Here is a 22435-nt window from a genome sequence, read left to right on the forward strand (position 1 = left end):
CTGTAACATGCTACCAGCATTTTTCATGAGCTTAAAGTGAACTTTCACGAGGTACGAGTGGCTGCCATATTAAACAGCTTGAAGATAGCAAACTCAAACACTGTAAGTCTCTGAGTCAGACTGCCTTTCCTTTCAGTTCATCTGTGGAGTAGTAATGCTATTCGGTGTAAAGATTTGCCAACACCTCTCTCTGGGTGTGGGGGATCCTGTCACTGAAATGTGGCGGAAATAGTTTCCGCTAATCGGCACTCTGCATAATGTCGGGAATAAATCAAGACTATGTTGGCCAAAGCAGCAGAGTCAACCTGACAATCTCCCAGCAGGACAGGTAGGCCTGACTCACTGAAGCCCACTCCCCAGCCACACGTCTGTCATGGCATGACAGACACTGTGTCACTCACCGACCAGATTTTCACAGCTCATTACCCTCTAACACCCGCGATTCCCTCATATCTGCTTGAGCTTTACTAGAACCAGCATCTACACTTACACACCTTCCAGCCCGACAAAGCTCTCCCACTCCAAGGGTGTCAAGAAACAGTTATTTCCCACCTTTATTATTAGGTACTAGAATTACACTTGCTGTGAGGGAGGAGGAAAATCCAAAGCAGCTCCACATATGCTTGATTGGTGGATGTTGACTCTTAGGCTGATTTTCAGGGCCGACTGATTGTGTACAAACTGATTACCTTTGTTCTCTCAGAGCACACATTTCATAATCCTACATGGGTGGTAAATGATAACTGTAGTAAACAGAAGGTGTGACATTGGGGAAGGATCATTCCAACACCGTGCACAACTACGTTGACTTGCGTAGACATTCTGTTAAGGGGCAGATTCGCAGTGGCTGACAGTAAAGAGTGTGCAGATGAAGTGAATATTTCATTTGAAAGCGTTTGGCTGTCAGTGTTTCACAAAAGTGAAACTGACGTTCCTGTTTTGATGCAGAGGCGAAATCTCCCCTGGTTTGAATGGAGCAACACACGGTTGTGGCTCAGCAGTCACGCAGCAGTCTGTTCTGTCCTTTGTTGTGCTGTTCCTCTGTTGTTGATTTCCTCTCTCTCGCCTCTCCTGGGCCATCTGTGGCTCATCTTCAGAAATTGCGTCTGCTCTTCCCCTCGGGTAGCATGTAGGCCTGCTCGCGAAATGGATTCTGCGATTGCGCTGCCCTGTCCTCCTCCTGGACAGAGAGGAAAAAACGGAAGTGGCTCTGACGTCCCGCTGGGGAGCAATTAGCCGTATGATTACAGTAACATTTACGATGCACTCAGAAGTCAGGGTTCATCTCCATTTTTTTCAGGGAGGCTGGAGCAGCTGAAATGTCAAGCGCAGCCACCTGCCCTTTCGCTCCCCTCCGACCACACAAGCTCTCTCACATCGCCTTTTTTATCAGGAGGAGGAGACATCGCCATAAGAAAAGGACGCAGGTTTCAATTTGTTGATGTCATTCAGAATTAAGGGTTTTCGGCATTATTGGTGCGATGCGGGCACACTTGCTGGATCTCCTGGCAACGGCTGGCTGCCCTGGACTATTTTTAGTGCTCCTTTCTGAGACCCTGTGGAGAAACACCTGCCCTCTTCTCAATCCTGCCCCAGACAGTGGCACTCAGAATCTCTCATCATGCACAGCTGCTCATGGTCAATTGGGGGCAATTACTTTAATCCGTTTAATTGCGTTTTGATTTTTTCATAAGATCATGTGTTGGGGAAAACCCTGCAGGTGCCCATTTGCCATTTGATGAATATAATTCAGTGTCTTGTTAGTTGCCATGGAAATAACATTGGCAATGCTGCTGAAAATTGGCATTTAGTTGACTAGCCTGTTGTGTGGCCTGTTTTGTTCCATTTTGTTCTGTTGCAATAGATAGCCCAGTAATGTTTTACGAAAGGGTATCGTGTAAGGATGGCATGAGCGCATTCATAAACATAAACATTCATGATCACTTCAGCAAACCAATATAGACTGTCAAAGGGGGTGCTTTGTCACCATGGGTGTCATAGGTGAGATTTCCACAACATTCTGATGTGGCACATTATGATATTGCACACCCCATGAGTATGTCAGTTGAAGTGAGTGCATATGAATGCTTATGCTTTACTTTTTAAAGGTGGCATGTAGTTCTTATGTAAGACCCATCATAACATGTGTTTTCAGAGTATCTAACATATATTGCATGAGTACATCTGACATTACATTTCCATTTCATTCCTTCTACGCTATTGTGAGCTACAAAATTCTATTTTTCCAAGTAGTCCTCCATTTCCAGGTAGGTATGTAACAGGGGAAAACATTTACTGATTTATGTACAGCATAATGAAACTGTACAGGAGCATCAGTGAGGAAGGGGACAATAAAGAGTAGCTGCAAGAATAGAACCAGGCACAATGTGACCCTGTATTGTCAATGCTCCTGCATGTCTATAATTGACTGGTCATCGTCCATGAAGACATCTTTGTCTTCCTTTGACTGTTTTAAATTTTTTAGGTGTGGAGGCTTTCCTTTATTCCACGAGACAACCATTTACAGGCAGGGCAGTATTGATACCAAATAGGCTGGGGGAAATGTGTTCAATATTATAATGTTGATTTGAAAAACAAGGACAGAAAAGCATCTTCATTCAACTTAATAAAAATGCAGCTGGATGTCATAGTGCCCTTTTTCCTTTCCATCCTGATCAATCCTTCTTAATCACAGTACCAGTCAGATCTTAAGGGAATGGGAGTTGTTGAATATGTACCTCCCTTCCAAAGCAACAACACATAGTGACGATAATTAAGAGGCTGACGTGTCACAGAGATAGAGACAGACAGAGCGAAAGAGAGAGAGAGATGACAAACAGTCCAGCCCTCTTGAGCTCTCTGGCTCCAGCACCTCACAGTGCAGGCACTCCATCAGCAGTGGTTTCCATGACAACTACGGCCACCTCCCCCCCAGACCCCGTGTGAGCTGAGATGCAGGATTATTCCTGAGAGAGGGCTGGGATATCAGCAGAGCTCAGACTCTGCCACGTAGGGCTAAGGGGAAGTGTGTGTCTGTGTGTGTATGTGTGTGTGTGTGTGTGTGTGTGAGTGAGTGCTATCATGGATAGTTTGGTCCAGCCCTCATTTCTCAAATCTAGTACAAGTATCAAGTATTTTGGAAGGAGGAGCCAATTGCAATAATGATCTGTATAATTAGTGCTACCATTTTCTGTGTTTTGAAGACTTATTTTGAAGATGCAGTTGCTTAGTAATCACAATAGTATTGTTCAGTATCAAGATGAGATACTCACATGCATAGATCCCTGCAGATAAATTTAGGAGCATTCTGTGCAGGTGTTCTGTTTTGTGCTGGTTCCAGTAATTACTTCAGATGAGACATTTTTAGCTGCTCACATCAGCAGATAAGACCTTAGATGAAATTCAGTTAAAGGAAGGGGAACTCAATCCCTGTAGCATTCTGCATATAAACACAAGAGTGAAAATAATATTCACTGCTAATATGATTTTCTGCAACAGAGATCCTGTTTAATTTGTCTGCTTACATGCTGACATGCCAAGACCGTTGAAATATGACAGGATTTGTATTCTTTTTGCTTAAACTCTGACTTATCCTACAGCTTTGAAGCTACATGGCCCAAACTTTATGGTGTAATAGTACCATATCCCACAGTGCTTCTTATTCGTGGCTGAAAAAACTGGTTTCTTTATTTATAAAATTTAATTTATCTAAAATACAATATTAAGTTTTTTGATAGGCAGCCAAGAACTATTGCTTTTCAAGTGTGGCTACCTTCAGTGACTCTCCCATTGTTAATTTGTAAGGCAGTTTGGCTAAAAGTTGTTATGCTAAAAGTTATTCAGCATTTTGCATTTCATGCAATTTCCAGTAAAGAAGTATAGAAAAAAACAATGAAATAATTATTTTAAAAGTGTAATTTATTGAGCTCCAGCTGCCATTATTGGAACAGCACACGATGAAATGGAAACTGCAAGCTGTAATATGAATAATAATTATATTTAAGTAAATTTCTGAGCTTGCACAACCTTTTGTGCAACCTGTTTTGTTCATATTATTGTATTAATCTTCAGCATGCTAGCATATCGTAATGTTAGCTTCTTTTAGAACAGTGTCAGACAGCATGTCTTTTTCATGTTAAACCACTTGGCTTATGTGCGATTTTATGTTTCTAATTTGAAAATGGTGCGCGCGTGTGTGTGTGTGTGTACACAGCTGCTGTGGAGGCGTGCGTGTTGCACGGGCTGAAGCGGCGGGCGGCTGGGTTCCTGCGCAGCAACAAAATTGCGGCGCTCTTCATGAAGGTGGGGAAGAGCTTCCCGCCTGCTGAGGAGCTCTGCAAGAAGGCCCAGGAGCTGGAGCAGATCATCGAGAGCAAGTGAGACCACATCTCCGTCCACTCTCTGCACACGCACAAGCTGGCTGTGTCCCAGAGCAGACCCACTGTGGTCGCTGGGGTCAACATTAGTCGTTAGGTACTGTAGTGTTTGTGTTTCATCTGACTCTGTGCCTTCAAACAGGTGGTAGAGGGAGCTGGTTGGTTCTTCCTTTGTATAGTGTATTGTTCAATACTTCAACTGAATTCTCTCTCTGTATATTAAGTGCCTTGAATATGTTCCTATGCACATGATGTGCAGCAGACACGTGTATTAGTCTTCCAGGTTGACAGTCATATGAATCATAACACCTATTTGGTAAATTGAAGCGTTCAGTTGGAAGGAATTCATCCAGACACATACATCACATGAATTCAGCGTGGACAGTTTAATATCAGCTGTGAGACAGGCTGTCAAAAGGTGAAGTATCCTGACCAATTCAAAAGGCTCAGACTGTAAGATGGACAAATTGGTTGTAGAATTTTCCAATGTTCTGCTTGGTTCAGTAATCAATTTACTATGGGACATTTTGCTATTTAGAAACTTTTTTTATGTCTCACTTATTAAAGGTTGTTGGACATATTGACTGATGAAGAGTCCACAGGTTTTGTTCGGATTCCAAATAGCTCCTCTTTTCCCCCCTCTCCTGTCATTGAATTAGACGGAACCAGGTCCCGCTAAACCCTGAGACCACCCGCAAGCTGCCAAAGATGCCCAACATCTCCCCCCAGGCCATTAAGCACCTCTGGATTCGCACTGCCCTCATCGAGAAGGTCCTGGACAAAATTGTGCTTTACCTGGTGGAGAACAGCAGGTGAAGGGGCTTGGAGACATTTCCTTTATTGCACAGGGAATGTACTTGATGCAGATATATCCTTGTCGGGCATGGACTAAAGTGTATCTCCTTTTCTTTCAGCAAATTCTATGAGAAAGAAGCAGTGTTGATGGATCCTGTGGATGGACCCATCCTTGCATCTTTGTTAGGTAATGGCGAAGTCTGCTTAATAATTACACTGGAATTAGAAAATTTGAATAGATTTAGCCTTCAACGATGGAAGATATGCGGGAGGTGTGAACGTGATCATTTCCCTGACCTGCTCCTTCTTCTTCTCCTATTGAAGCAGCTCTGCAGGACACCATTCAGCCCTTATACATGCTTGTGTTTGCTGTTCTGCAATTTCACTGTCAATCCAATTTCTCAGTTGGCCCCTGCGCATTGGAGTACACCAAGATGAAAACAGCTGATCACTTCTGGACGGACCCTTCGGCTGATGAGCTGGTCCAGAGGCACCGCATTCACAGCGCTTACTGCCGGCAAGACTCTCCCACCAAGCGGCCTGCTCTTTGTGTGAGTGGCTGCCGACTAAGAGACCCGTGGTTTGCAAAGCTGTTTTTTTTTTTTTTTTGATTTTGTGTTTTTACTACGCCAACACTTTGGCATACTGTGCCATGGTACATTAGTGCTATTTTTTGCAACTGAAAGCTCCTCTTCTGAAAATTTTGAATCTTTGGTCCTTTCACCCACAGAGCTCATTTCCCCCAAAAGAAATGGGCGTATTTCTGATAAGTGTGTGGTCTGTGCATCAGGACACGCCTGCTTTGGGCAGTGCACTAAGAGCCACGGCAGGAGCCAAAAGAGAGCTGCTGGTCAAGGCTGAATGAGGTTTTTGTGGCAGTCTCCTGCCATTACCACCATCCCCTGTAGCGGGAGGCTTTGCGCTTCATCTAATGTGCCTCATTATCTCTTATTCCCCCACAACGCTAGAGCTGCAGCTGCAGCTACAATACAGCTTTCTACCCTGGGCTCTCATAATGATAGGCTACTGGAGTGTTCTTCACAACTAAATGCACTTTCGATAGTGACATTGTATTCCTATCCTATACATTTACAGATGTCTCATAACCCACATTTTGTGAGTAATGTATTATTTGATGGCCTTCTCCAGTGGTCTACTGTCATACGTATAATATAACTTATATTTTCACACAAAAAGTGTGATTTAAATTGGAAAATGCACGCAAAATTGCATTAGATTATTGTCATTTAGCAAATGATGTTGCCCACAACAGCTTACATAGGTGACAGTTTTTACATGTTATCCATTCAAATGTCCAGCTGGATATTAACTGAGACACTTGTGGGTTAAGTACTTTGCCCGAGGGTAAAGCAGCAGTGTTTCAGCAGGGGAATCAAACCAGCAATCGTTTGATTACCACTATGTTACATTGCCACCACAATAACAGCAGATCTAAACTTGCAGAATCATGTTGTCGTTATTATGTATTATCTGTGATGTCAAATGAGATGATTGCACTCTAATGAGAAGCTGAGCTGCACTGTAATGACTGTGATAAACCAAGCTGAATGATCTGAAATCCTCTGTGGTAAATGTGAATGCCTCTCTGCGTTCAGATCCAGAAGCGACACTCCAGCAGCAGCATGGATGAGCGCCCATCGCCCTCTCCCTCGGCACGGGACTATGTGGAGTCGCTGCACCAGAACTCCAGAGCCACACTGCTGTTTGGGAAGAACAATGTCCTTGTGCAGCCGGTACTTTTCTGCACAGCGGTTACTTAGAGTTCTTTAGCAAAATTTTAAAATAGTGAATAAAATGCATTGGCGTTCTTTTTCTGTTCAGTTTTTTTTAAATCACATTGGCCAAATGTCACTGTCCCCCAGATGTACTAACCTTTGCCAAGTGTTGGGGGTCTTTCCTGCTTAAACCTTTCACCAAGCAGACATTTATGTGTAGGACATTGTGAGTCAGTATTGCAACATATTTTGTCCCCCCCCCCAGAGGGATGACATGGAGGCTATCCCAGGATACCTCTCCCTCCATCAGACAGCTGACGCCATGACCCTAAAGTGGACACCCAATCAACTGATGAATGGCACTGTAGGGGACCTGGATTACGAGAGGAGGTGAGAGTGCCCTAGCCAGACAACATTCCGTACCACTAATGTGTACCAATGCTAACGTGTGCCTGCATTCGTTACTGTTTGCCTGCATACTCACAGAAATATGCAACACTTGCATAAGTGAACATAAGTGTTAGTGATGGCAGCTGTTTAAAATGGGATTTGCTGTGTGTGGATGTTTGGACTGTGTCCTGGCATAAACTCATCCTGTTGGGGGTCTGCCGTCTCAGAGCATGTCAACATTTTTTTTCAGCAGACAGTGGCTGGGATTTTGGATGAGCTGTTTTGTTTTCAGTGTGGATGGCACCTGTAAGAGAGTCTCCACTGAATTTTTGGCTTGTGCATATATTTACATTTTTTTAATTGCTTTAACAGTTTCAGATATATTATCCAAAGGTACAAATCTTACCACAGAAAAAGTTGTTTTCACAGAAGAAAAAGGACAATTTGGGGTGTTATTTTTTTAGTATATCTTTCTAATAGTATTAAAGGATTTATTTGATTTTTAATTGATTTCCTTGCACGAAACTATAGAATGAAAGGAAATATTGGGAGCGTTTGATTTAACCATTGCATGTCTTGCACTGTAGGTCTTAGTCTGGATACAGTTCCCAAGGCATAGTCACAGGGCAATTCACTGTCTGAGTATATCCAAAAGGCCATTACATTGGCTAATGTCTAGCTGTTTAGCATAATGGTTTGAATTTAACCTTATGTCTAAGGTTGTGAGTGGTCTAGCACTGCCAGACTGGTAAAGATGCATTATATGTTTCAGCTCCCTAGTTACCATATTCTGGGAAGGGTTTACAAGAGCTTTGTATCTTGCATCCCCTTTTTAAGCTTGCATGTACTGTTTGGAACATGAGTGTCAAGAATAAAAACAAACTATCAAGAGTTGCAAACATAGTGGGTAGAATTACTGGAAAACTGCAGCGCCAGCTTGGTGAATTTGTCCAACTCGATTTGTAAGAACAGCTTTTGCCATTACCAGCGGGTGCTTCTCACTCCTGCTGCATTCTCAGTGCTGAATTTTTACCTTCAGGCATGGGTCGTAGAGTGCCAATAGCATGGAAAAACATCTTAAGAAGTCTATTTCATCCAGAACAGTAAACCTATTGAATTTAGATACGTGAGATTTTCATCTGTTTTGTGATTTTTAGGCACGATGGGGAACAGAAGGGAAGATACGAATGAGTATTTTATTTTTCTATTTATTTATTTGAAGCAGTATGTAATACTGGACTGTTGCTGCTGTTCAATAACTACCAAGCTGTATATTGATTCTTGATATGAACCCTAAGCTTAAGCAAGACTGCATAGGATCTTTGGGGTATGATGTGGGGGCAGAACAATATAGATGTGCAATACTGAGATATGGCTTGATGTATGTGGGTGCTGCATTTCCTATATCTTTTTACAGTCCATTATTTTTGATGTCTTCGTTTTTGTATCACAGTGGCAAGATGAAGCTTGACAATACATCTGTGGACAGTAATGTTATTTTATGGTATTTGTCTAACTTTTATTCTTATGAATCCAGAGAAAATATTTCATGCAGCCACCAGAATAAATGTGCTAGTCAGTGATTTCAATGATACACAGAAATGTAAATCCCAACAGCACGTACAGTGATTTGAATGATAGAACTTAATCATGGAGAACAATCCAGTTGTTCTCAGATCAACATGATTCTTTCTGGATGTTTTCATTGAGATCAGGTGTCTGGTTCATTTTCAAGTCAACATGTGTCCAAAATCAGTGTTAAAGTTACTTTCACAGTTCACTGTACTTGTTACGTATATTGAGGAACAGCACATTTCAGTGGTATCACCTCTGCAGATGTCTGTCTTCCTATGGGTGTCATGCAGCATAACTTTAATTATGTGGCAGGGGTCCTTGTAAAGTATGCATTTGATGAGCTGTAGTCTCAGAGAAGACCTGGTGTTGTATGCCCATTCAGTATCCACTGCATATTTTATTTTAATACACACATTCAATTTTGGCAGTATTGCTGATATTGCTGAAGGTCATTTAAATGAATAGATATCAAACTGCAGTGAATGGTTGCATTGACCTTTATAAATACTTTTCATTGTGTTGAAGATCTTAATTCCAGTATCCTATACATATTTACAGTATGTCTACATCTATAGCTGTGTGTGTGTGTGTGTGTGTATGAAAGATTCCCAATGTAATTGCCATCATTTTGATCCCTTTAATTTTTGTGTGTATGCAAAAGGCCATTAAATTGGCTACTGTCTTGCTGTTTAGCATAATGGTTCAATTTTAATGCCCCCCACAATCAGAGTTGAATCATTTCAGCAAAGTGTACCTTTGTAAAATACTGCTGTCAACCAGTGAATGAAATTTTAAAACATTCAGGATACACAAGTCATGTTTTATTTACAAATGGATGGAGTGCTACAAATTACAGCAAATCAAATATGAAAAGAGTTATGTCATTATTCTTGAAAATAAAGCAATTCTTTTACATTTTACCGCATTTTCATATGTATATGTCACATCACTTCACAGAATAAGGGGAAAAAACAGTATGTTCAACTTAGGCCTATCTTTGACTTGTGCCATCCTTATATGTATGTGCTGTTCTTAGACCTGTCATCTCCTGCAACAATTCCTCAAACTAAATGAAGCATGATACATTTACTGACAAGAATATAACATCATGTTGATGTCCTGCTAATCCCCCTGCTACTGCCACAGACTTGACACTTCGAACGTCATGACCAACAGGATTTTTTTGTATCCAGTACTGTATGTAATGTATAATGTACACAAGATAATTGTTCACCACATCCAAGAGATTTATTAGGTGAGCTGAAATGCATGACCCGGGCTCTATAATAGGTTTCACTTTCTTGTTAGTGAATGTAATTCTACAGAACTTCATCCAGTCAAACATATTTTTGTCACCAACAGTGTTTCTTTGGATGTCTACAGCCTGCTAAATTCATCAGAAAGTGCAGACTTTCAGGGTTTTCCCATGAAGGAAAACTAATTGCTTTTGGAGGAAAGCAATATAGCCATGTGTTGTGTAAGAAAAGATTCAAATATTTAAAATATAATTGTGAAAATAGTCAGGAATTTGTCATCTTGCATAAAGTTAAAAACCAAGGTAACAACTCAGTGTTGTTTTTCGGTTTTTGAATTTTCTGAAAGTGCTTATGTAAGATATATGCTATATAAGCTGCATGTAAACACTTATAGAAAAGGAAATATCAATCTGGAAAACACACTATATTGCACAGGTAATACTTTGCACCTAATAATTTACACTCAATAAAGAAGGAAGTCTTACAAATAAACAAAAGTAAGATAATTTTGAAAGAAATACCATGCTAATGTCATTGCTGAATGTTTCATTTCTCTGTGATGCATAATGTCAGTTAAATGTTGGAACTCCCACAGTGAACATGTGTTTAATCTGTTCTCTTTCAGTGTTTACTGGGACTACGCCATGACTATCCGCCTGGAGGAGATAGTCTATTTGCACTGTCACCAGCAGGGTAGGCTTTCAGAACAATGTACAATTACACATGCACAGTTTTAGTTGGCTTAAGTGAAATTTTATTACAGGGATGGGTTGGTAAAATTAGGTGTATTGCTGTGTGATTCAGTCTATTAAAGACTAAAATGTGAAGTCCTTCATATAAATGCATTTCTTTTATATGCAGAGAGAGACTTTTTATCTGAAAGAATACTTATAATCCTAACGTGTGTTACGAGCATGAACAGGAAAAGCTCCTACGGGCTTGCGATTTTGAGGTTAGGGTATTATAGTTATAGATATAGTTCAGCACTACTTGGAGAACAATACAGATAGAAAAGTAAAAGAATATACTGTATTTTACTGTAAGAATCAAAACCTTCATTTGAAAGCTTTGATTGAAAGCCTTCATTTAAGCAATGCTGGGTGAGACGAGAAAGATGTTAAAGAAATGAATTTCTTGGTGCATCAGAACAACCTATAAGAGTACACAAAAAAGACATATGACAGCCATTGCCTGGTAACCAATGAACCATATTGTGATGAAAATTAGAGCTATTTTAATGGTCCATTGCACTGCTTTCAGTGCCGTAGGTCTCAATAGGGATTGTTAGGAGTTGATGTGTTAGGACTTCATTTGTTGATACTCAAATGAAGAAAGGCAGTTGAACACAAACAGATATTTGCAATAACAATTCACAAAGAAAGACATTATGTCTAGCGCACTACATAAAATAACAATTTCACAAAAAATATCTGTGGTATTAAAATATTCATTCATACTATGTGGATTTAATCTTTAAAAATGGGAAAATCTGATGATGTTACCCCGTCTTGGGTGCACAGAAACTTTCTCAAGTTTACAGTAGTGAATTTCATGAATAAGGTTCCAAACTGAAGCATAAGGGACTGATACTTTGAACAGGAGTAAAAGGATTGTTAACCCTTTTGTGTTGGATTGTTAACCCTTTTGTGTTGGATTGTTAACCCTTTTGTGTCAATGTGCATCTTTGTGTGTTTTTGATGCTCTTATTCTGTATGTGTGTATGTGTGTGGCATTTGCATTAACTCGTTAAGTGTGTATGTGTGTTTGTCTGTATGTGACATTCTTAACCATTGTGTATGTGTGTGTGTGTGGGTGTGTCCTTGTCTCTGTGTGTCTGTGTTTGTGTGTGTTGGTGGGTGGTCAGGGGAATTCTCATTGATTCTCTGTTTCCTCAGTGGACAGTGGGGGCACAGTGGTGCTGGTGAGTCAGGACGGAATCCAGCGACCCCCGCTGCGCTTCCCCAGGGGAGGCCATCTGCTGCAGTTCCTATCCTGCCTGGAGAACGGGCTCCTGCCCCATGGGCAGCTGGACCCGCCTCTGTGGTCCCAGAGAGGAAAGGTGTGTATAGAGGTCCACACTATAGGCCCTAGGGGTGGAATCTGCTTGCTCAGTACACCCTTCTTCAGGTAAGGCTGTCTGTTTTACTGCACGTGACTGGAAGTCCTGTTAAAGCATGAGCATCAGGACTCAATGCTCTCTGTGGCTTTGTTTTTAATATCCTTGTTGGAAATGCTACCGCAGAATTGCAAAGGGTTTGTAGACAAATGCCTCCTCCTGACAGCAGTGCCCTGGGTCGTATTTTCATTCACTTTCAGTCTAATCTAATGTCGTTGACTGCGGGCTTCTATGCTCAGTTCTGACATTCCCCCATAGACATATATTTTTAGATACTCTATATTAGGTTTTGATTATTTGCTGAGAATCTTCTCTCATACTTGCCCTCCAAAGAGTGCTTCTGTTCATTCTTTCCTCATTGTAGCCTACGGTATAACCTTTATTAGCAGCAGCCCCTGACCTGAGCAGTTTAATCATGCTTTTATGCCGCTCTTCTGCTCAGTTATCATCCTGATTGATGAGTTAATGGACGAATGACAATATAACGTATCATTGGGATCTACTTTTGACTCTCTGAGTTTGATATTTCTCTTACCGCCAGTGAGAAAATAATGACTTGATATATTCCTGTGAAAACATCGGTCTAAAATGTGATTATACATTTTAGAATATCTCACCTCCCCCAGGCCTCCCCTTCCACTCTGCAAGACGTTAATGTTTTATGGGTTGTTATTAATGAGGGTTCTCAGACACTTCTCACTTGGTTTCAGCGAATCCAATTTACTTGTCATGTGAGAATAATGTCCCGGTATTTTTCTGTGTGGAATCCAGGAGGATGCAGGAATTTAAAGAGCCTGGGTCAGAGATTGTTTTCCGTTCAAAAGCCACCAAAACATTAGTTGGTAATTAGTATTGCTGATGTGCTGCTAGTGTTATTGATTTGCTGTTAGCATTGTAGCATCCATTTTCCTGATAGCCAGCAAGCTGTTGCTCTTAGCCTAAGCACAATGTTACCCTGTGCGTACATCTTCACCACACAGCTTGCAGACATGTTATTTTTCACCATATGGTTTTGCCTCTGAAAAACAGGATACATTATTACATTAAAACATTATTTCAATGTGGTAAGTTATCATATTTATCTGCTTTCGGTATCTCTATAAAAAAGGACACAGCAAAAACATATTCCAGTATTAAACGCGAAACACTTCAGCTGAGGCAGTTTGATTTGCATTGTAATGATTACTTTGTGGCTGTGATATAAAATCCTTCGCAGAAAATCTGCTTGTTTATGACACAGAGATAGCTAGAATAAAGTCACAGCTGTGTAGTTAAAGCCTTCATAGCACTGATGTAGCACACATGGACATGCGGGCATTGAAGCATGACAACATTACCGTGGCAGAGAATGAGAGACATTGAAAAGAACACGGAGTGTAATGAATTACCACATTGTTCTGCGGTGCTGCCTTGATTACTCTGTTTGAATTGCACCTTTCTCTCTTCTCGGATGAATGAGTGTGCCGAACATCCTCATCACCACACTGTTTTTTCTTATTTTTCATTAGAGAACTGCATGCCCATTGGCTGAGTTGATAGCACCCCTTTCAAAGGTTTTTTTCCTCCTTACCTCACATTGTCGATTGTGTCTAGGTAATGTGTGTAATGAGTAACTGCTTTCAGAACAGGATTTCACTGTGTACAGAAAAAAAATGTTGGGCGAGTGGAGGAAAACTGGAAGTGTATCGTCTTATATTGCAGGGAAAGGTTTTCCCTAAATTGCGTAAGAGATGTCCTCAGGGGTCCTCCGAGTCGGTCTCGGACAAAGAGGAGGACGAAGCCACAGACTACGTCTTCCGCATCCTTTTCCCCGGCAGCCAGTCAGAGTTCGGTACGTAAAAAGGCATTCGTCTAGCCCTAACAAGAAAACGAGCAGGTTTATACCTGGAGCAGACTCATTTCTGTTTCCTGTTCAGTTTCTTTTATTGTCTTTTGTTGCCAATGTGTGAAACCTTGATTACCTAGAGCCTCTCCACTGTGAGTTGAGTGAGTTTTACCAAGCATTTCATCATTATTTGTTACAGTTACCATTGCCCGTCCTATACTCCTATACCCCCCTGGTGCACCCCCCCTCTCTCGCTCCCTGTCCCTGCGCCCATGGAGACGTCCCCCTCAGGTGTCTCGGACTCTGGTGGTCCCCAAGCGCTCCTGCAGCTACCCAGGACCCTCCCCAGGCTCTACCGTGCATGGCTGTAATATTGTCTTGGTCACGTGTCCATTCGCCAGCCAGCACTTGCTCTAACTGTTTCAGCCCCCGCTGCCCTTCTTTGCTGGTGTATGTCATGTTTCCAGCCTTCCCCTCACACACCCTCTACTGTACTGCTACACCACTCCCTCCTGCCTAGCCTTATCGCTGAGCGCTGCATTAGCTATGAGTAATCCAGATGACCAAGGACACGTGGACAAACGTTTTCAGTAGCAAAAAGAAATATATTGGTATACCACTGGGAAATCTTTTGTCTCTCGAAATGCTTTTGTTCTGTTCATTCAACTGAAAATACACATGAGCTGTAACTGGGAGAAACATAAAGAAAGCTATTTTACAATACCTTCGGCTCTTATTACCAAGCAGACTTTTGTTCACGTCCCAATGATTTTCAGACTTTCAGGCTTTAACTCCATTCACTTTTCAGCTTTGATTTTTTTTTTTGCCTTGTATCAGAACATTATGTGATTTGGGTGCATTCATTGGTTCCCCGCAATATAATTCAGCCATGATTGGCACCCGAGCAGTGGCTTCAGGCGGGGTAATAATCATAACAATCTTACAACTTTGCTGATGGTGCTAAGGCCTATGGCGCTTGCAACAAGAAAGACAGTTGGTTTGATAAAGTGTAATGCACCTTATTAATGCTGATGTGTTGTGTGGTGTAGGCACACCAGACCTGATGGACCAGGGTGCAACCATGTGGCACCCCACCCCCAGGAAGTCCTCCTGCTCCTCCTGCTCCCAGAGTGGCTCCTCAGATGGAGGTCAGCCCAATGGGTGCAACCACGAGAGGTCAGCAAGCCCATCACAGCTACCACTGCTTGAGAAGCTCCTGTACTCATGGGCATTGGGCTAAGCATCATCCACAGTGATGCCTTCTGCATAAGGATCCTGGTTACTGTGCGAAGGAGATTTTAATCCTCACTGCCAGTTGCTTTGCAGATTCAATAGTATAATTGATCTTTAAATCAAGTTAGGACAGAATATGTCAAAAAGGTTTGTATTAATTTAAAGCCAGTATGTTTGCCAGAGTCATTGCCAAATTTGACAGTTATGTGGAGTAATGTTTTGTGGAGTGTTTTTGTTGAAATAGTAACTGAACGTTATTAGGGACTGTGTGCTTGTGGAAGGTGGAAATGGGCTTTAATTGGGCTGTTAACCTCTGCAGGGCACCTCTGAAGCTCCTCTGTGACAACATGAAGTATCAGATCATTTCCCGGGCTTTCTATGGCTGTACGTACATAATAACCACTAACTAATAAGCAACAAGCAAAACATTAAACACTAAGAATTAATTAAGCCTCTGACAATTAATAGCTGCTGTTCTAATCTGGAGCAGGATAAATGCAGGCAACAGGGTAATCTACTAAAACCTGCCATGATCATTTATTGGGATGACAGTTAATGAGTGCTCACCTGGTCTAGCAAGTAAATGGTGAAAATGATCATAGCAATCCTCTGGTATTGCTGATGATGCTCGTCATTTCATCTGGAAAAAAGGCTTTGTTGGTTTTGAAATTGCTCAGTAATGATTAGTGCAGATCGTGTTTAATCTTGCATGCTGCTGAGTAATTTCGCTTCTGTCCACCAGGGCTGGCTTACTGCCGTCACTTGTCCACCGTGCGAACCCATCTGTCTGCTCTGGTCAACCACACCATCGTTGATCCGGACATCCCATACAACGCCTATGGGGGTCTCACCGTCGAGGTCTGGCAGAGGTTTATGCAAGACTGCGCTGTAAGCGTCACTCGCCTAGCTTTATTGTTTAGCAAATGCAAATGCCACGCTCTCACAGTCAAGATGCTTGAACCTCATGAATATTCAGTGCTGTTCATCATCCTCTGCTAATTACATTTCTCACATTCTTAGTCACACAACCATATGCAAGCATGACTAATGCTCTCCCAGTGTGCCAGCAAGGGACATTTTGTATTGAAACAAGATTAATTTATTTCATTTACCAGCAGGGTTCGTTTTCATTGGTCTTTCATTCTTTTTCCGCTTCTTTTGTAATATACTTGTTTTATTTAAAAATCGTTTCGTACGCACATGGACAGAATGCTAAAAATCATGAATTTTGCCTGTCGAATGAAATAAAAGAACAACTTGACAGATTATGATGAACGTTATTCCATATTTATTAGAAGTAAAACTTCAAAACTGACACCCACTGGTGCACAGCGGTTTTGAAGGTTAATTAATACAGCAGGGAATACTGTCAGAGAAAGCAGTGTGAACTGAGAAACATGGTGTGCATAGGCTGTATTGTATGTGAGTGTGTGTTTGTTAGTGCGCATGCCTGTGGATGCGAGCAGGGAGCTCTGTGATTAACCAAGGCTTCACTGGCAGGCCTATGAGGAGCAGGAGCTGCTGCGCCTGGTGTACTTTGGGGGAGTGGACCCCTCACTGCGCAAGGAGGTCTGGCCCTTCCTGCTGGGGCACTACCAGTTCGGGATGTCGGAGGCAGAGAGGAAGGAGGTTTGTCTCAGGCTCCTGCCCGTCGGTGTTCCGAGGTGATGTGACCACCTGACCGTGTGACCCACGGCTCTGACCACACTCTGCCCCCCCCCCCCCCCCCCCGCAGGTGGACGACCAGGTCCGAGCCTGCTACGAGCAGACCATGAGCGAGTGGCTGGGCTGCGAGGCCATCGTGAGGCAGCGGGAGAAGGAGCAGCACGCCGCCGCGTTGGCCAAGTGCTCCTCCGGGGCCAGCGTGGACAGCACCATCCAGAGGATGATGCACCGGGACTCCACCGTCAGCAACGAGGTGAGGGGAAAGACAGCATCGCAGATGATCCCGCACTTTAACCATCACTGCCAGACCCAGGACTGTATTCTCTGCGTGAGGAGGTTGAATGCCTTTTGATTGGATTTTTATGAAAGCAAATTCGGTGTCCTTTTTGTCTTCCTCTCTCCATGTGTTGTGACCCTTCTGTGCCCCTCCCCTTGGTCCCCCTGGTGTCCTGTGCCAGTCCTCTCAGAGCTGCAGCTCAGACAGACAGAGCCACGCACGGCTGCAGAGTGACTCAAGCAGCAGCACACAGGTATCCTCAACTCTGCACTGCACACCGAAGTATGCATGTATATACTGTGTATTTACAATGTTGTTAGATACAATTAAATTGCTGCTCTCACTAGGGAAGCTTTGTACAATACATTGACATTTTATGTCTTTGTTACACATGATGTTCCTTGTCATGTTATTATACTGCATTCCAGTTTGTTGGATTCAGCATAAGATCTATTTTCAAAATCATCCATTGATTTGCTTTGATTCCCCCCATACATCTGAACTAGTTTTTTTCATGTTTATACTTTATCCATTCATTTCTAACAGCAATACTAATAGTATAACATAACCCATTCATATTTGTCTGTGAATAGTAATGATGACATTAGAAGACAGTGAACCTATATGAAAACATGTAGATTAAGAAATCAATCAATTACGTAAATGTTTTCAACCTGTTATCTTAGCTCATACTGTGCAATGCTGTACACTTTTTAATTTTGCAAGTGGTTTTCTGTGACATGATGCTGACACAAGTACAGCATGCTTGCTCCTGTGCTGCATGGGCAAAAATGAGGCAAATATTGAAGCACACTGTCCTCCGGACCCTCTGGTCACTAACAGCCCCTTCCATTATCTGTGCACTTTATCTGTTCCGCTTGCATCCCATGAAATCCAATTAATCAACCTCCTCACATATCTCTGGCCTCACCCTCTTCATCGTTTGATTGCATGTATTATGAAAGTGCTGGCTATATATCACAGGAAAGATAATGCTTTGTGTGGCATGTGATCAAATAAAGCTATTTCCAATGAAGGGAGACAGACTGATCAATGGGTATCATTATGCTTATTGTGCCTAAATTGTTCTGAAACTATGGTCTTGTTTATCATTTGGTGTTTGTGTGTAATCCATTGACAGAAGATACTTGCTAACAATATCTTATGACCGACAATCCTCACACCCACAACTTTTCCTGCCAGCTCTTCTTTCCCTCCCACCTCTTTTCCACCCCCTGGAGTCGACTGCTTCCCTCTGCCTTCTTGTTGCAGGTGTTTGAGTCGGTGGAGGAGGTAGATCAGATTGAGATGGAGCCCAAGAGCGATGAGGCCAAACAGGCTCCCAAAATCCCCAATGGAGCGGTCCCCAATGGCACAACCTCTCCAGACTCAGGGCATCCGTCCTCACGCAATTTCTCCATCACCTCTGGCCTCTCAGACCGCTCGCTCAGCACAGAAGACAGTGCTGCCCCAGAGGCCACTGCCAAAACCGTTGCTTCGCAGCAGCCGCCGGCCCAGCCCAGCCCAGGGAAGACGGAGCAGCCAGCAGATGTATCCCCCAGCTCTAGCCCCAGCCACAGCGCTGAGCCACAGTCCCTGCCCAATGGGAAAGAACTCCAGATTGCATCAGAGAAAGACACCGGATCCTCTGAAACAGAGGAGAGCAAAGTAGCGGAAACAGAGGAGCAGATCAAGTCACCAGAAACAAAGCAGATCAAGTCACCAGAAACAGAAGTGGTCAGATCTCCTGAAACAGAGAAAGTCAAATCTCCTGAAACAGAGGACGTTAAATCTCCAGAGGTAGAAGTGGTCAAATCTCCTGAAACAGAAGAGGTCAGATCACCTGAAATGCAGGATGTAAAACCTTCTGAAACAGAAGAGGTCAAATTGCCTGAAATGCAGGATGTAAAACCTCCTGAAACAGAGGAAGTCAAATCTCCAGAAGTAGAAGCGGCCAAGTCTCCTGAAATAGAAGTGGTCAAATCTCCTGAAATGCAGGATGTTAAATCTCCTGAAACAGAGGAAGTCAAATCTCCAGAAGTAGAATCAGCCAAGTCTCCTGAAATAGAAGTGGTCAAATCTCCTGAAATGCAGGATGTTAAATCTCCTGAAACAGAGGATGTCAAATTTCCAGAAGCAGAAGCAGCCAAATCTCCTGAAACTGACATGGTAAAATCACCTGAAATGCAGGATATTAAATCTCCTGAAACAGAGAAAGTCAGATCTCCAGAAGTAGCAGCGGCCAAAACTCCTGAAACAGAAGTGGTAAAATCACCTGAAATGCAGGATGTTAAATCTCCTGAAACAGAGGAAGTCAAATCTCCAGAAGTAGAAGCGGCCAAGTCTCCTGAAATAGAAGTGGTCAAATCTCCTGAAATGCAGGATGTTAAATCTCCTGAAACAGAGGAATCCAAATCTCCAGAAACAGAAGCAGTCAAATCTCCGGAAACAGAAGTGGCCACGTCTCTTGAAACAGAGGGCATTAAATCTCCTGAAACAGAGCAGGTGAAATCACCTGAAATGCCAGATGTCAAATCTCCTGAAATAGAGGACATAAAATCTCCTGAAACAGAGCAGGTAAAATCACCTGAAATGCCAGATGTCAAATCTCCTGAAATAGAGGACATAAAATCTCCTGAAACAGAACTGATTATATTTCCTGCAACTGAAGCGGTCAAATCTCCAGAAACAGAAGTGTTTCAAGCTCCTGAAGGAGAAGTGGTCAAAAGTCCTCAAACAGAAGCAGTCAAATCTCTTGAACAAGAAGAATTCAAGGATGCTGAGATAAAGGAGATCAAATCTCTAGAGAATGAAGAGGCTAAGGTTCCAGAGATAGAAGTAGTCAAATCTCCCAAAATGGAGGAGTTGAAGGATGTTGAAATGAAGGAAGTGAAATCTCCAGCAACAGAGGAGGCTGAGCCATCTGAAACAAAAGAGACCAAGTCACCAGTAACAGAACAGAAATCTCCTGAAAAAGAGCAGACTAAGGATGTAGAAATGAATGAAGTAAAATTTCCAGAAGTGGGGGAGGGCGAGGTTACAGAAATTGAAGTGGCCAAAATTCCTGAGACAGACATAGTTAAGACTCTGGAGGCAGGCAGTGTAGATATAAACAATGCGACGTCTCCAGAAATGGAGGCGGCCCAGGCCCCAGAAATAGAAAAGGAGAAGACACCAGAGGCAGAAGAGGTTAAGGCTTCAGAGGCTGATGTGTTCAAGGTTTTTGAAACAGAAGAGGCCACAGCCCAGCAGATGAGTGTAGCTTCCAGCACCATGGACACCAGCGAGGCCCTGCTTACCATAGAGTCAGATGAGTCTCCGTCTGCGATAGAAATGGAGGAGATTCCTACTGCTAAAGTGTCCATGATCTCTTGGGATAGAAAAGCCCTTTCTGAAAGTGCGGGAGACTCCACAGGGGCAGGCCCAGCCCTGGGCGAAGTAGGAACAGTGGTAGCAGGCCTGCCAGTGCTTGAGCTGCGGTTGGAGGAGGAAGGAGAGAAGCCCAGCCCTGAGGGTACAGAATCAGTCCTGTCAGAGGAGCCCGAAATGGAGAGTCTCTTCCCGCAGTTTGACTCCCTTGCTGTTGGAGGGGAGGTGAAAAATGAGGCCACTTCCCCTGTCTCCTCCATTGGAACCACCTATTCTGTAAGTCTCAACTTTCCAGCAGATGTCTGTCTCGATTATAAATTACCTCTGAGATTCAAATGCCTGGCTCAGATGAACTAATGCAAGCATATCACAGGATGGCTGGGAATGAAATCCTACCTCATCCATGCTACTAATTTCCCTATTTTACAGCAAGAGCTGCTGGACATGTACACTATCAACCTGCACCGCATCGAGAAGGACGTCCAACGCTGTGACAGAAACTACTGGTACTTCACTCCTGCCAACCTGGAGAAACTGCGCAACATCATGTGCAGGTATGCATCAGTGGTTCTGTCTATGCAGATGCACACAGATGGGTTGAAATTCAGCATGTTTGAGAATCACTACTTCTTCCTCATGTGTATCATTAAATGTACATTGTTTGATGAAGAATCCACATATCTTCATGGATTCAGAGGGTACTCATCAATCTAATGTCCATTTTGCATTCTGAATGATTTAGGATGCAGACTGTTCGAAGCATTTCTTCTCAAAGCAGTCTTCTCAAAAAGCAGTTCGGTTGAGTCCTTAATCCAAGAAACTGTACATATATTATGCATACAATTATAGCTGCTGTGTAATGACTCTTTGCAGTTACATCTGGCAACACCTGGACATTGGCTATGTGCAAGGCATGTGTGACCTGCTTGCACCTCTCCTGGTCATTCTGGATGACGGTGAGTGATTGTCCAGTTCATGAGCGGTGTGTGTATTCCTCCCTCTCCAGACTCATGCCTCTTTCTCTTTCTCTCCCACCCTGCATTCTGTGTCTCAGAGGCTATGGCCTTTAGCTGCTTCACTGAGCTCATGAAGAGGATGAACCAGAACTTCCCTCACGGGGGGGCTATGGACACCCACTTTGCAAACATGCGCTCCCTCATCCAGGTAACTCACTCACATACACATGCTCCTGTACATAGCTGTAAATTTATGCATTAAGTCAAAAGTAGCATATTATTCTTTTGTAGGATAAGCTTTTTTGGAAGAAAAAGTGCTTGTAAAACTTGGAAGTAATCTAACATGCATTGCATTCTCAAGAGATAGCTTTTATTTAATCCCCGTCAGGCATGCAGTAATACTGGGCAGAAAAAATCTGGTGTAGATCCAGTGCTTTCTACTCCTGCTGGAGACAGTATGGAACAGATGGTTGAGAAAATTACTCAATAAATGAATCAACACAAGTGTAAACACAGAACTGACCCTGAATAGAGGCGTCTCCAGCACCTTATCTCTGTTTTCCTGCATGTATAGATCCTGGACTCTGAGCTGTTTGAGCTCATGCACCAGAATGGGGACTACACTCACTTCTATTTCTGCTACCGCTGGTTTTTACTGGACTTCAAACGAGGTAATGACGTCCTGCTGGGGGATTTTCAGAGCACTGACGGTGACTGTTCAGAGCCAATTACACTGAGGGGCTTCTGCTCCATCAATGTGCCTCTTTTCCGCTAAATGCAAAATACCTCAAAAAAGCTTACACGATTTGCTCCTAACGAGCTCTTTCACTTCAAACAATTTTGAGAAGCCGCAGACTACACTCCTT

At 42.8% G+C, this 22435-nt stretch overlaps 1 protein-coding gene across 1 annotated transcript in view; it reads left to right on the top strand.

Moving 5' to 3' along the window:
- sgsm1a (small G protein signaling modulator 1a) overlaps positions 1-22435 on the top strand; it is a 46255-nt gene that overhangs the window by 21162 nt on the left and 2658 nt on the right. The window contains exons 4-23 of the mRNA XM_036526505.1: positions 4214-4376; positions 5036-5188; positions 5291-5358; positions 5577-5722; positions 6788-6925; positions 7173-7297; positions 10754-10821; positions 12024-12187; positions 13946-14075; positions 15119-15245; positions 15622-15686; positions 16045-16190; positions 16803-16931; positions 17038-17220; positions 17426-17497; positions 18517-20889; positions 21043-21167; positions 21487-21569; positions 21668-21777; positions 22144-22240. Of these exons, the coding sequence (XP_036382398.1) occupies positions 4214-4376; positions 5036-5188; positions 5291-5358; positions 5577-5722; positions 6788-6925; positions 7173-7297; positions 10754-10821; positions 12024-12187; positions 13946-14075; positions 15119-15245; positions 15622-15686; positions 16045-16190; positions 16803-16931; positions 17038-17220; positions 17426-17497; positions 18517-20889; positions 21043-21167; positions 21487-21569; positions 21668-21777; positions 22144-22240 (4665 nt within the window). The remainder of the gene's footprint in view (positions 1-4213; positions 4377-5035; positions 5189-5290; positions 5359-5576; positions 5723-6787; positions 6926-7172; positions 7298-10753; positions 10822-12023; positions 12188-13945; positions 14076-15118; positions 15246-15621; positions 15687-16044; positions 16191-16802; positions 16932-17037; positions 17221-17425; positions 17498-18516; positions 20890-21042; positions 21168-21486; positions 21570-21667; positions 21778-22143; positions 22241-22435) is intronic.

This window comes from Megalops cyprinoides, chromosome 4 (genome assembly GCF_013368585.1).
Source record: "Megalops cyprinoides isolate fMegCyp1 chromosome 4, fMegCyp1.pri, whole genome shotgun sequence".
Classification (NCBI taxonomy): Eukaryota; Metazoa; Chordata; class Actinopteri; order Elopiformes; family Megalopidae; genus Megalops; species Megalops cyprinoides.